Source organism: Engystomops pustulosus, chromosome 6 (genome assembly GCF_040894005.1).
Source record: "Engystomops pustulosus chromosome 6, aEngPut4.maternal, whole genome shotgun sequence".
Lineage (NCBI taxonomy): Eukaryota > Metazoa > Chordata > Amphibia > Anura > Leptodactylidae > Engystomops > Engystomops pustulosus.
In genome coordinates this window covers 175,578,417-175,594,040 of record NC_092416.1, presented here as the reverse complement: position 1 = coordinate 175,594,040, position 15,624 = coordinate 175,578,417, and the positions used below count along the sequence as shown (strand labels likewise).

General features: G+C 43.9%; 1 protein-coding gene across 4 annotated transcripts in view; it reads right to left on the bottom strand.

Moving 5' to 3' along the window:
* The window catches only part of SLC39A11 (solute carrier family 39 member 11), a 361,452-nt gene that overhangs the window by 328,479 nt on the left and 17,349 nt on the right, over window positions 1–15,624 (bottom strand). For all 4 annotated transcript variants that reach the window (XM_072112560.1, XM_072112556.1, XM_072112558.1 and 1 more), the window contains exon 3: window positions 8,975–9,013. In XM_072112560.1, coding sequence (XP_071968661.1) covers window positions 8,975–9,013 — 39 coding nt within the window. The remainder of the gene's footprint in view (window positions 1–8,974; window positions 9,014–15,624) is intronic.

Below are 15,624 nucleotides of genomic sequence, written 5' to 3'. Positions count from 1 at the left end.
ATTCACTTTGCAAATGGCCCTATTTATAGATACTACAATATCTATTGTATCATTAATTTCGATGAATAAGATCTATGTAACCACGGTAACAGACTACAACTACACCAATTACGTAGTCTGACTCCTCCCTGAAGTCTCTGGTTATCAGATGCTGTGAATGTGGTCGGTCATTGAATTTACTACAATACCTGCAGCCGCGTTCTCCAACGTCTCAAGATACCGAAAGTTTTTATTTTCGATTGTCAGATCAGACGTTACATAAGTAAATTATATTTGCCTAAATTATTTAATAGGCGCGTACGGGAGTTTATAAGGAGGGTTTGTTCATTTCTTGCTATGGGCATTTAAAGATCGAGGTTTATAGCGTTTTGTATTCAGTATAGTAAGTGTAAAGGTACAATGTATCAGCACAGGTACTTACATATTCTACACTTACATCTCAGCTATGAGGCTTGTGTTGTTCTCCAGGAGTTATGTGTCCCTCGCTGCAGGAGAAGGCCTCTGTCTGAATACTCACCCTTATTACAGGCAGGAAATTCTCAAGTCGTAATATATGGCGAAGAAACTTTTGATTCACACTCAGTTGCAAAAAAAGAACGCTGCCAAAGTGTTTTTGTATAAAAAATAGGTTTTACAGAAAAAAAGATATGACTAGGCAGTTGCCAAATGAGAGGGGCTGGAAAGGAGCAGTTTCCCCCCCACCCTTGGGAAACATGTGACCTTTTCAAATATATGAATAACTCCCCACACTCGGGATTGGCTGTAGAGGAGCAGGGGGCGTCGCTAAGCCCAGTGATGGGTGTTTTCATATATTTGAAAAGGTCACATGGGGGAGCTGTTTCCCAAGGGTGGGGGGTGGGGGACTGCTCCTTTCCAGCCCCTCCTATTGGGCAACTGCCTAGTCACACAGCAGATGCTAATGAAAGGTACAATATAACAGATCTTTTTTTCTGTAAAACCAATTTTTAATACAAAAACACTTTGGCAGTGTATGTGCTATGCTCTGTGGGGACTGGGGGAGTGCTAAAAATGGCTCTCCTGGTGACAGGTTCCCTTTAAGTTCCAATCTGTTGCCACATGTATCTACCTTAGCAAGCCATACAGTGAAAAATTTGGATAAAGAAACGAGATTCCTTCAGAAAGTTTAGTGAGAATTTTTGCAAATATTTTTGTATTACAAAAAGCCAAAACCCTGGAATTTGATTGTCACCTTATGGGCTAAACAAAAAAGCAAGCGGACAGGGTTCAGTTTTTGCTGGAACTGGAGTCGATGCTGCGTGAAACCAGCTGTGCGGCTGCCGTTTTTTGGCGCACGTTTGGCACAGACGATGAGCGGACAGGTTATTATTCAGTCTATTGAGCGATTAATACGGCGCCTCGTTTTTCGTGCGACTTAAATCGCTATTGACTGCTGATCCCAGTCATTATGCCACGTACAGACGAATAAATAATTTCCTTTGGCATCCTGTTATGAAATCTGAAAGTGTAATTGATCTGATCTCGAATATTTTTTTTCTCGTTAAGCCATTCAGACGATTTCCTAATTAATGTTACAGATGGAGCCCCAAGCTGCTGCAGTATGGGACCTAAATAATACATCACATTTCGTGCCAAATTGTTGCAAAAAAAAAAAGTTGCCGAAGCCAATTTGAAGAGATGATGTTAAGTGAACATAACCATTGTGCGGAGCTCGGATATGGAAGGATAAATTAGGAAAGGGGGTTGTAAGGACGCGGAACGTTCCACTGACGCTCATTTAATGGGGTTAGATTCCTCATTTACAACAAAAAACTTCCTATTCGATGACTTAAGAGAGAGACAGCGTCAAGAATCTTAATAAGTAATGAAATCAATTCAAAAGGTCTGACCTCTAGGACTGGGAGAGTATAGATTTCCAATTGTAAATATATTACATGCAGATATACATTAGCCCAAGGGTCTGAATACTGGATGGAACTACATGGAAATATCTGAAACTAATCCTTATGAAGAGGTCTGGGCATTTTATAGTTCATCTACCACCAGGATGAAGGATTGTAAACCAAGCACACTGACATGGTGGTGTGTTCCCCCTCTGGCATAGCTTCCTATGCCCTTGTTTTTAAGATAAAAAGGCTTTCCCCCCTTAACGCCGAGGCCCTTTTTTAGTTTTTGCGTTTCCATTTTTCACTCCCCACCTTCAAAAATCTATAAATTTTCCATTTGGGGAGCTGCGTGGGGGCTTGTTTTCTGCGTAACAAATTGCACTTCATTGTGACAGTATGTAATATTCCATGCCGTGTACTGGGAAGCGGGAAAATAATTCCAAATTCAGTGAAATTGTTAAAAAAAAAGCATTTGCTCCATTTTCTTGTGAGCTTGGATATTACGTCTTTCACTGTACGCCCCAAATGACATGTCTACTTTATTCTTTGGGTCGGTGCGATCATAGGAATAACAAATTTATATAGGTTTTATAATGTTTTCATACATTTACAAAAATGTAAAACTCCTGTGGTGGCCTCATTTTTTGCGACTTTTGATGACGTTTTCAATGCTTCTATTTTTAGGACTATACAGCCTTTTGATTACTTTTTATAGAATTTTTTTTATACTTTTCAAAATGTCAAACAAGTGCCATTTTCGACTTTGCGCTATTTTCCATTAAGGGGTTAAACGCCATAAAAACCCGTTATTATATTTGATAGATTGGGAATTTTGGGACACGGCGATACCTATCTTGTTTATGTTTTTTACCTTTTTTTTTTATTTTTATGTCTTCTAGGGAAAGGGGGTGATTTGAATGTTTAGGATTTTTTTTTTTTTTTTAACTATTTTTCTGACCTCCTAAGGTACTTTAACACTAGGTTGTCAGATTGATCCTACCATATACTGCCATACTACAGTATGGCTGTATATGGGGATTTTCCTCCACATTTATTACAATTGGGCTCATTTACTAAGGGTCCGAATCCCACATTGCCCTGGGATTTTGGCGCAAGCGATCGGATTGTGGCGCATCGGCGCCGGCATGCACGCAACGGAAATCAGGGACGAGGCCGTCAGAAAACCAGACGGATTCGGAAAAACCGCCATATTTTTTTTTTAAAAAGTGTCACTTGACACGCACTTACCTGTACCCAGGATAAGCTTGGTGAACTCCAACGGACTTCAGCGCAGCAGCGACACCTGGTGGACATTGGGCGCACTACCTTAGTGAATCGCCGGAAGACCCAAATAAGCATCGGAGAATCCGCCGCTGGAACGCGAATGGACCGGGTAAGTAAATCTGCCCCAATGTGCGAATCGCACATTGTAATGAAGGGTTAATACCAGTTTGGTAAAAAGATTGGGCAAAAAATTGGCACCCCCTGACATCACGAGAGGCGGCGATCTTCACCAAGAGGGCAGCACGCATGCGCCGCCATCTTTTTGAAGCCGCCAGCAGCTTTGGCGGCGGTGATGGATAGGTTAACACCATTGTGTTACCAGTAACTGTATGGCAATAAACTGGTTATGGAGAGGGCTCAGCCCGTAACACATATGGAACCTGGAGCCCCTCAGACTCATTTGCATAATTGTAAAATCATTTTTTGTAAAAACTAATAAGAAGAATAAGAAGGTAATAGAAGAGTGGATCCTGCCAGAGGGGGCGCTCACCAGTATGTCAGTGAGCTTGGTTTACAGTCATTGAACCTGTTGGTAGATGTTCTTTAAGCTTAACCCCTTAAGGACACAACCTGTTTGGACCTTAAAGGGGTTGGTCACTTATAGGTAACTTTAACAAGGTAAGTAAAAACTCATTTTACACATTCCTGTGCACCCACGAGAAGCCAGAATAACATGGAGCGGCACAGGAAGTCCCGTGTCCTGATGCACTGTGGTCATGTGACCTGTGGCTCAAGGTGGCAAACAGGAAACATTATAAGGTTAAGTATAATATGGGTAACCCTATTAGGGTCTTGGACCTGTTAAAGTGGTCAACCCGTTTAAAGGGAACCTACCACCACAAATCTACCTATAAAGGTAGATCGGGTGGTAGGTGGATCAATGGGACGTGAGGATAGCCCTTTTAAGGGCTAATCCTCACGTCCCCACACTTTTTTGTTAACTTTTATTAGACTTTTATGCAAATTTACTTATGTGGCTACTGGGGCGTGGAGTAGCCGCATCTGAGGTTACACGAGGCAGCTACTCCACGCCCCGGTAGCATCTTTTCCCCTCCTACTCACCATCTTCGGCGCGCAGCTCCACGTAGCTGCGCGCCCTCGTCCGGCGATCCTGCCGTCTGCGCATGCGCCGAAGTAAATTTGCATAAAAGTCTAATAAAAGTTAACAAAAAAGTGCGGGGACGTGAGGACTAGCCCTTAAAAGGGCTATCCTCACGTCCCATTGATCCACCTACCACCCGATCTACCTTTATAGGTAGATTTGTAGGTGGTAGGTTCCCTTTAAGGACCCAAAATTCATTTTATTTATTTATCCTCACCTACTAGAAGACAATAACATTTTTACGGTCATCCACGCCGTAAGGAATGGAAAGGGTAAAAAAAAAATGAGAAAAATTGGAAAAACAGACAGGACTGTTCCCTTGTTAAAAATATCAGCAGGAACCAATATGCAAATAAAAAAAAGATGCGTGATTTTAAAAAGGTCACCGCCACGTCGGAGCAAAGTGACCAAGTGACAGCAAAGTAACTGCTTAGAATAATTGTCTCGCTGGGAGACAAAGTGACTACGGGTGACAATGATGAGACATGTTCAGCCAGCGCTTATCTAATGGCCCCTGGATGAATAATTACCGCAAGATTTTCTTATAGGTTTTGCCACTCAAAACGGAGGGCGACCTGTCAGATAGTAAACGACTGGTGGGGATCAGCAGGGGGGGACGCAGAAGTTTATTAGGGGTCAAAACTGAGGCTAAAAAAATGATCATTTCTGTCCCGTCTCTAATCACAATGAAAAAATAAGAAAAAACACTAATATATGGAAAGAAGAAAGAAAATTATGCACAGCCATAACTTCTTCCTCTCCATGTAGCCTATGACTACACGCCAACTCAGCACAGGAAGTAGATGATCTAAGGCACCTTCCTCAACACTAAGGAGCCTGAGCAATAATGCCCCTAGTCCCTTAGTGTTCCAGTAATGGTATACTATTAGCTTGCCCTTCTGCCCGAATCCTGACCTCTCCTTGTCCGGACTTCTGCCTATCTACTGATCATGACTGATCCTCCCATGTCTTGACCTTGTCCTGTTTTCTGACTATGCCTCTGTCTTTTCATTGAGATATAGGCACCGGGTCTATGTTAGCCATCAGTAAAGTGACTACTCCTAAAGTAGAGACTTTGGGGGGATTTACAAAGACTGGTGTCCCTCATTCATAGTATCAAAGTATCATAGTTTATACGGTTGAAAAAAGACACTTGTCCATCAAGTTCAACCAAGGAAGGGAAGGGATTGGATGAGGAAGGGATTTAGGGGATACAATTCTATATAACATAACCATCAATGTTATTTAGGTGTAAAAAGGCATCCAGACCCTTCTTGGAGCTCTCTGCTGTCCCTGCTGTGACCAGCGCCTGAGCTCGGCTATTCCACAGATTCTCATAGTAAAAAAAGCCCTGTCGCCTCTGGTGATTAAACCTTGTTTTCCCCAAACGGAGACAGTGCCCCCTCGTCTTTTGATTTGATTTAATCTGAAATAACTTACCACCATATTTTTTGCATGGACCATTCATATATTTATAGAAATGAATCATGTCCCCTCGTAGTCTGCGTTTTAAACGCCGTATTTACAAAGAGGCTCCAGCCTCTGCCCGCCACTCTACTCTGACTTCCGTCAGGTTGGACTGGTTTGGACTAAGTCAAACCTGCCCTAAAAATCAGGAGTATCTTGGCAAGCAGGGGTGTCCTGATCGCCCCCCAAATGTTCAGATTCATGTCCTATCATGAATGTGCTACACACACAGCTACAAATCAGCTGATTTAAAGGGGCTTTGTATGTAAACTGAAAACGAGCAGAGAACGCTTAGTACATTTTCGGCCCCCTAGGTTTGTCCCATATCCCCTTACACTGGTCAACTCAATGCTGACTGCCCACTAAGAAAGGATGTCAGCTGGAGCGGAGCTGGAGTGTACAGCAAGGTCTTTCTACACCAATAGCGCTGGTAACTACCATTACCGGGTAGTACTGATTTATTACCACTTCTCCTTTCTTCACTATATAGCACTGAAGTAGCGCTTAAGACCCGGTGGTCACGTGATCGCCGGGTCTGCGGAGGTTAATCAGACCCAGTACAGCTCTGATATTGCATGAGCCCCCAAAAGGGGTCATTTTTACCTCTGTAACTGGGGCTTTTATAGATGCCCAAGTTACATGGCAAAACTTTTAAGAAAAAAATGTTAAAATTAAAAGAATAAAAATAAAACTAAAGTGAAAATGTCCCCCCTATAAAAACATAAATTGCCCCATTTGCCCGAGACTATACATATTATACATCCAAATGACACTGATACACTACACTGATGCAGAAACATTTCTTGTCTAATCCCTGATCCGAGTGGTTCTGCTCAAAAAACAATTATAAAATTCAGGACCTTGGGAAAGTTGGGTGTCCTACATAAACACATTACACGGAGCTTCCTGAACTGTCCAGACAGGACTCATTAACCTGAGCTGGATGACTCATACACAGCAGCTGGGGGATGGTGCAACGATTGATTACTTCTGCCTGTCAGGGACAACACAGTGATGACGTATTCTCAGCTTATGCTGGGCAGGACAAGGCTAGAGCAGGGCAAGAGGAGAAGCTCCAAGGAAGCCAGAGGAGTGACAGAGCCTCATTATCATAATTTTATTATTGTTTTTTCAGCAAAACAACTCGGTACAGGGATTAAACAAGATATGTTTCTGCATCAGTGTAGTTACAGTATTCTCAAGGTATGTTTGGTTCATAATGCATAAATTCAAATGGTAGATTTCCTTTAAAACCTTTTCAGGTCTGTTCATTAAGGGGTTAAAGTAACCCTCCAGCCAAAGCTAATTCATTGAATAACACATGGAGCAGCAGGACTCATTTTCATTGTATTCCTAGAACATGCTCCTCCCTTCAGGCCCTGCACAAGGTGTAATCAAATGAATCAGCTGTGACTGGAGTCTTCCTTTAAGGGTGAATTTTATGGGAATCTTTGAAAATGGGCCTAGTCAAAGCAGTTTACCGTACATACTCGAGTATAAGCCGAGACCCTTAATTTGACACAAAAACTGGGAAAAACTATTGACTTGAGTATAAGTCCAGGGTGGGAAAAACATTGGTCACAGCCCCTGTAGTATATAGCCTGCCAGCCCCCTGTAGTATATAGCCTGCCAGCCCCCTGTAGTATATAGCCTGCCAGCCCCCTGTAGTATATAGCCTGCCAGCCCCCTGTAGTATATAGCCTCCCAGCCCCCTGTAGTATATAGCCTGCCAGCTCATGCCCCCAGTGTATAGCCAGAAGCCCCTTGCCCCTAGTATATGTCCAGCAGCCCCTGTTCCCCAGTATATAGCCTGCTTCCCCCCAGTTTATAGCCTGCAGCCCCTGCCCCCCGCACTATATAGCCTGCTTCCCCTGCTCCTGGTATATAGCCATCAGACCGTGCCCCCCAGTATATAGCCTGCTTTCCCTGCCCCCCAGTATATGACCTGTAGCCCCTGCCCACCCAGTATATAGCCTCAAGCCCCTGCCCCCCCAATATATAGCCATCAGACCCTGACCCCGCAGTATATGGCCATCAGACCCTGCCCCCCCAATATATAGCCATAAGACCCTAAACCCCCAGTATATAGGCTTCAGACCCTGACCCCCACAGTATATAGCCATCAGACCCTAAACCCCCAGTATATAGGCTTCAGACCCTGACCCCCACAGTATATAGCCATCAGACCCTAAACCCCCAGTATATAGCCATCAGACCCTGACCCCGCAGTATATGGCCATCAGACCCTGCCCACCCACTATATAGCCATCAGACCCTAAACCCCCAGTATATAGGCTTCAGACCCTGACCCCCACAGTATATAGCCATCAGACCATGACCCCCCCAGTATATAGCCTGCAGCCTCTGCCCCCCATAGTATATAGCCTGCTTCCCCTGCCCCCCAGTATATAGCCATCAGCCCCTGCCCCACCACTATATAGCCAGCAGCCCCTCCCTCCCCAGTATATAGCCTGTAGGTGCTGCCCCTGGTATATAGCCTGTAGCCCTCTCCTTGAGATATACCCAGCCTATAAGGGGGAAAAAAATGTGTACTCACCTTCCGACGTCCTCGTGTGGTCCGTCGCAGGGACCATGACGTCAGCCGCTTGCTGACATCATAGTGTGTGACGATGGCGATGCACACATTATAATGTGAGCCAGCAGCTGACATCATGATGCCTGCGACGGACCGCGCAAGGACACGGAGCCAATGACGGACCATCAAGGTATAGAAGATGACCTGCTGGGGGGGGGGGGGGCAAACTTTTTTTATTAGACCCGAGTATTATTATATACTTGGGTATATACGGTAGGTATATACCTGGACAATTGAGTTTTAATTGTGTGTATTTACCTTTTGTTCTTTTTGTAAGAATCCACAATGGGCTAAAAGAATGTGTAAATCAAATGTATCTGCAAATTGTGAGTGAAAGGATGCCACGCCACATTCACATCTCTCACGCCTTGTTCACAAAGCCTCAGCGATGTAACGTGCCCTCTTATTCCCTGGTAACTGGAGCTCAATGGCATTAGAAATTATGGAAAATGACAGAACAATGGCCGCCCTGCGTGTGCTAAGCGGGGCGCCCGCAGTGAAATCCTAAAATACAAAGCAGGGGCTGATCTGTTTCGTGTTGGGGAAAGAATGGAGCTTGAGGCTTTGACAAGCTATGATTTTTCCCTTCTTTATTTGGGGGGGTAGGGATTATCAAAGTCCATGAAGAGTGTAAGCGAGGTCAGACACAAAATCACTTACCCCCGCTGCAAAGCCCAAACTTCCATCCAGGATCCGTCTCTGTGGGAACACATAAGGGTATTATAAATAGTGATGATAGAACCAACACCAATAGACAATCGCGGGTTATACACTGTACACTCCAGTCAGGAGATGGAACCTAATACACACTTGATACATATGTGTCTATTTGTTACAAGTTTTGACCATACAAAGTTGAATACAATGTATGTAAGAAGAGTTATGATACCTTTGTGTTTGTTAGGACTATGATTTGTAATAAAAGTTTTGCAGGAGTGTCCTCACACTGCTGTGCTCTTAGCTTACCGCACTGAGCTGCTGTAGTACCTAACCAGAAACTGCTGTAGTATCTAACCAGAAGCCTCCATCAACCTTAGAGCAGAGCAGAGGGCAGGGGCTGTTGATCAGCTCATTACAAAGTGAGGATACGCCCCAAAAAGCTGGAATCCTGGAATATAAATCCATATTCCACAGTCCTAAGGCTACTAACAACATATACAAAAGTATGATTACACATCCCACCACGGACAATACCTAACACTGGCTGCAGAGAGCAATGAGCACAGCACTGTGCGGACACGCCACCCATGCACTTGCAGAAAAAGTTGCAATCCTGGAATATAAATCCGTATTTCACAGTCCTGCTACACAAACATACACCAATATATGATTACACAGATTTATAGGGACAGTACCACAATCATGCAAATATTACCTTATTCTGTATGTTCATAGGGTGAGAATGCTGTACTATTTGTGGTTTGGGTGGCCATGGTGAGGTGACAGGATCCCTTTAATGTGTCAAAGTATTTTTATGTGCTTTCATTAGAATAATTATAAAAGTTGATTTTAGAAGAAAGGAGGCCGTGGATAACAAATATAAGAAGATTACCACAGTCACGGTGCCTGGATCTATGGGTAATGGTAATTTATCATGATGGTAGATTAACTATAAAATTGTAAAATCGTATTGCTATGGTTAATGTTAACTGTTTATATTGCAGTTATAGCTACTTTAAACCTTTCTATGATATGTACACTTTGTTTCCCCTCCCTCTCCCATTCTCACTCCTCCCTGTCCCTTTTTCCTCTCCCCCTTTCCCGATTCAGATATTTATACAGGCGGTCCCCTACTTAAGGAGACCCAATTTACAGACGACCCCTAGTTACAGACGGACACCTCTGCCCCATGTGACCTCTGGTGAAGCTCTCTGGGTGTTACTATAGCCCCAGGCTGCAATGATCAGCTGTGAGGTGTCTATAATGACGTTTTATTACAGCAAAAATTGTCACAGGGGCAAGAAAAAAAAAAAATTCTGGAGCTACAATTGTAAAATATACAGTACAAACCGAAGGAACCTATCTTGTATGTAACCCGCATATCTGCATTTTTACTTGCACCAGTGTACTCTGGTTATTAACTCCATGTACTGTATAATTCTGTTTTAAAACCCAATAAAAAAATTTATGTTAAAATTGTAAAATATGTATCCTTTTCAGGAGTGGATTAAGAGGATCCTCTATACAGATAAAAAAAAGTTTAACAACCCCCCTGAAGGCCAATTTACATCAATTCTATAACATTGATGGATGATTGGTCACACAGTGGGGTAGATTTACTTACCCGGGCCTGTTGCGATCCAGCAGCACGTTCTCAGTCGAGGATTCGGGTCTTCCGGCGATTCACTAAGGTAGTGCGCCCGATGTCCACCAGGTGTCGCTGCTGCGCTGAATTGCGTCGGAGTTCACTAGCCTATTCCTGGTGCAGGTAAGCACGCATCAACCGACACATTTTTTTTTTTTTAAATCTGCAGTTTTTCCGAATCCGTCGGGTTTTCTGACGTCCACGCCGCCCGATTTCCGTCGCGTGCATGCCGGCGCCGATGCGCCACAATCCGATTGCATGTGCCAAAACCCCGGGGCAATTCGGGGAAAAACTGAGAAAATCGGAAAAATACAGGAAACCCGACAAAAATGCGCGAATCGGACCCTTAGTAAATGAGCCCCAGTGTTTAGCATACAATTTTATATCAAAACCCAAAACTGTCCAAAAACTGACAAAATTATAAACGTCTTCCACCTCCCTAACAACAAAGCAGGACTTGATGCTTGCTGGAGGCCATGGCTCTACAATCCTAAGCTGCAAAATCAAACAAAAAGGATAGTAAAGGATTTGGAGCAAAACCTGAATATTGCAAAAACTGTAGAACGTGAAACTAAATCCTGAAATCCATTTCAAGTCTAATCCTCCGTTCTCTCAGCGGCAGCCTAATTCTAGAATGTTCGAGGCGGAAAAATATCACTTCCACGAAGCAACAGCATCACGGGGGTTAACGTAACGTCCCCTGTCACAGAACAGTTCATAAACTGGAGCGTCAGAAAGAGAATTAGTCACCAGCGTCAGATGGATTATTGTCCTGTCAGTAATTCTCTGCTCGGCCTTGTCACTTTCTATCAGGACAATGTGGACTCCACATCTCTAGAGACAAGTGACATCTTCTGCGGACCAATCCTCCTCCTCCTCCGAGTGATACCCCCTTATCTATGGTGGAATTTATTAATCCAGAGGCAGCCGAGAATTGTAAACTTCAACGTCTGCGACGCAGATAGTGACATGAGGATGCAAAGTGTGTCACTGCTGCTGCTGCAAAAAAAAAAACTTACAAGACAGACATGTCGCTTCAGATAGGATCAGATCTGTCTCACGGGGATTGTCGAAGACAAAAACAAAACTTGAAGCAGAAAACAGACAACAAATTACAAAATAGCGGCCCCTCATCAGTTTACTCAAGGTGCAACAAGATGCTATTGCTTACTAATATACAAAGACGAGATATAAATATTAATGGGCTATCCTCGCGATAGGTAATCCAGATCAGATTGGTGCAGGTCTAATAGGTAGTGAGCCTGCCAAAAAACAAAAAACACTTCCACCCTCATTGCCCAGCGAGTACAGGAAAGGTCTACGTATTTTTAGATAGGGGAGTAAAACTGCCTGCACAAGCGTAATAGACGCTTGTAGAAGCATTAATGCGACCACTGCAAAAAAATGGCATTACTGCTTCTGCTTTACAGGCCAGTAATGCCACATCCATCATACATGTTCTGCAATACCAAGTACAGCAACAATGGATGGTGCTCTGCTCCATAAGGAGTTAAAGGGAATTTGTCATCAGGGACCTCATTTTCACTATAGACATGTTACAGAAGCTCATTACACCTGCAGTGCATATCTGTCTTTCTGCTTTCTCCAAGCATTTGCATTACAATAGAATTGTGTTGTGTTTGGTTTGGCTGCATTTCAAAAAACATGTGACTCTCAGCCCCCACCTCTGTGCTCCTGTACAGCTTTTTGCTCTCCCACTGATGTCAGCTCACCAGGCTGTGAGCTCTGTGCAGGAGCAGGAAGGAGGAGCTGTACAGGAGCACAGAGGTGGGTGCTGAGAGCTGAGGAGTCTGCAGCATAGACAAGTCACATGTTGTTTTTTGAAATGCAGCCAAACCGAAGCCCAACTCCTGGGACTACACAGAGGATTCTGTCAGGGTGCAAGGTAAGTTATAACACACAATTATATTATAATGCAAATGTTTAGAGAAGACAGAAAGACATATGTCCACTGCAGGTGTAATGGGTTTCTGTAACCTGACTTTAGTAAAAATGAGGTCCCTGATGATGATGAGGTCCAATTTTAGAGTAGAGATGTTTCGATTCAGGTTCAGGGTTGGGTCTCCCCCTGGTCAATAATGCTAGGGGCATCAATGTGCCGACTGGCTGTTCAGCCACCAATCTGGCAATATGCCCGGGTCACGTGGGTAAAACTCCAACCTGAATGGAGACATCAGATCCGCTCATCTCTTGTAAAAACGGCAAAGCATGTGCCAGAAAGATGAGCATGGGGGTATCAGAGTTGAGCGGTACAACTTGAAAAGAGAGGGTGCACCAGACCTTGTAGTCACACCTGTAGCCACACCTTCTGAAATCTCAAGTGAGATTCTCATAAGTTTAGTTTCTAAGTGACACGGGAGCCCATCAAATTCCACAAACTGCAATGTTTTGGTTCAGAGCAGCGACGGTATAAGTGAAGAACGCCAACAAGTCTCTATGGGAACCCTGAATGCCGCATCCAATTCCTATTTTAAGCGCTGGCCTGCTGTGACTTTAATTGAGTCATTCTGACCCTTAGGCAAAATGGATTGTAAGCCTGACTGGACAGAAACGGAGACAATCTGGAATTTAATATGCAAAAAAAAAAAAAAGCAAAAACATATCATTGCCTACTAAGACAGTCAGCCGCCGCACAATCGACTTTGTCAAATCGTGAGGTCAAACGCAAGGTCAATACTAGGGAAGAAAGTATAAATTTAGAAATGTGCTCCAGGAATTAACTAGGTCAGAAGAAACGGCAAGGAAAATATGCAGCGTGCGCCGTGTGCTGTGATCCCTCTCCCTGGGGCGGCACGGTGGCTGAGTGAGTAGCACTTCTGCCTTGCAGCGCTGGGGTCCTGGGTTCGAATCCCACCCAGGTCAACATCTGCAAAGAGTTTGTATGTTCTCTCCGTGTTAGCGTGGGTTTCCTCCGGGTACTCCGGTTTCCTCCCACACATACTGTTAGGCTGTTTAGATTGTGAGCCCCATGGGGACAGGGACCAATTTGCCATGCTTTGTACAGCGCTGCGTAATCTGTGTGCGCTATATAAATAAAGAATTATTATTATTTACGTGAAGTCGATGGCATCTCCAGGACTATTTCTATGTCAACAAAATTCTATACTTTGTTTATTTTTGTTTTATTTTGGGTTTTTGTTGCGCTTGTACACTTTATTCCAAAACTGAAGTGCATATAACCCTGAATAAAACACTGATCTCGGATTTGGACCACAAATGAGCAAAGCATCAAGTCGAGCGTACACACTGCCACTCCCAGTCACTGTCTACGGCAGTTCATTAGCCACTTGAAGATCAATATAGAAGTAAGCCGTAAGTGCAACCAGCTTATCTATTCATTTGGGGGCACCACAGACCCCCTATTCATGTGAACGGTCATGTCCCCACCAATCAGTAAGTAACGAAGAAAAAAACTTAAAGGTACTGGACGACCCCTTTAATCTCACCCACCTCATATGTTTTACAAAGCGGGCAGGCGTGCACACAGTGCAGATCACATGACTTATGTGCAGCAGTTTTTTTGCTGTCCTCCTCAGTTTAGCCTATTCCTAGAGTAGCTGTGTCACCTGGCTCTGCTGATAATCCCTGTGAAACCGTTGTGTACACAAATCTACAGACACAACTACTACTGCTCACACTGGAGGGAGGTGAGGGATGTCATATGATGCTCTCCGTGTAGTTGAGTATGTGCTGCTTTGTGAATGCAGAAGTCTCCTACATAGAATAGTGGGGTACAAGATCTCCCCTCTCTCCATCCCCATCTGTGATTCTACACGACTTTTTTTCTCTCTCTCCACTTCAAACTGTGTCAGACTCTCCTTTGCAGCCCTTTCCCCCACATTCATCTCTATGGACAGGCAAATGTTTCACTGCTGCTATATATTTCTTATTCCATGCTCCTTTATGTGACTAAAAGTTGTCAGGCTAGCTACTATACTCATCCTGTATGTACGATATGCAGTGTTCAGTGGAATTACTCGTATCAATCTCACTATATTTAATGCTAAATTACTTAATGAGAGAACACAAGGCATCACGGGAACTGCGGGCAGCTGACATTAGACTCAGTTTCAGGGCAGATCCAGAAAGAGTTTAGTCTCCACGAAAAAGAAAATGCCATGACATAAGAAATTTACAATTTGGTAAAACTCATTATGAGAGATACGCTTTAAATATGTCCTAAAGAAAGACAAAAATTATGCCAACGCACCAAAACTATATTACATTTATCGGGTGTAAACAAGTAGGAGAGGTGATGTTAGACATTCTGGGACAGACTCTTACGGGGAGATTAATCATACCCCGGAGGGCTTAAGCTTCCTTATTAATTCACCAGTTGGTTGCACCAGTGACTAGGTGGTGTAGTTTTGCGCAAAAACCATGCAAATAATTGCATGGACTAGGTAGTGCGCAGGTGGAGGGCAGGAACGCCCCATGCCGGCTCACTCCGCCACCACCAATGCCCCACCTTCAAGCCCCCTTGGAGTGGACCTGGTGTAAAGGGGATAATAATCATATTGCCTCGCAGTTCACAAGGCATTTTGATAGTTTCAGGGCTTTGACGCTAGTTTTCTGGCGATGATTGGCTGCGAGTGGGTGCCGTGACCGCTGACACTTCCAACTTAACTGGCAGTACCAGCGAGCCAAAGATGGCCACAATGCTGGAACCATGAGCCTTAGAAGAGTAGGTAAAATAGCTATTGATTACCCCTGCCAAAGCTCCCATTGGGTTTTCCAGTAATCCTGGACACTTTGATTAATTTGGTCTAATCAAGGTCTGAATTGTATAACTTTTTTGATCAATGACCCAGTGGGGGGGGGGGATTTATTAATGCACTTGTGCCACAATTCTGGTGGTTTGCCTCTAAAACCACAGTTATTAAGGCTTTAAGAAGCTAAAAGTAGAGCAGATCCTGGCAGAGGGGGCTCACACTAGTATGTCAGTGTGCTTGGTTTACAATCCTTCATCCTGGTGGTAGATTTC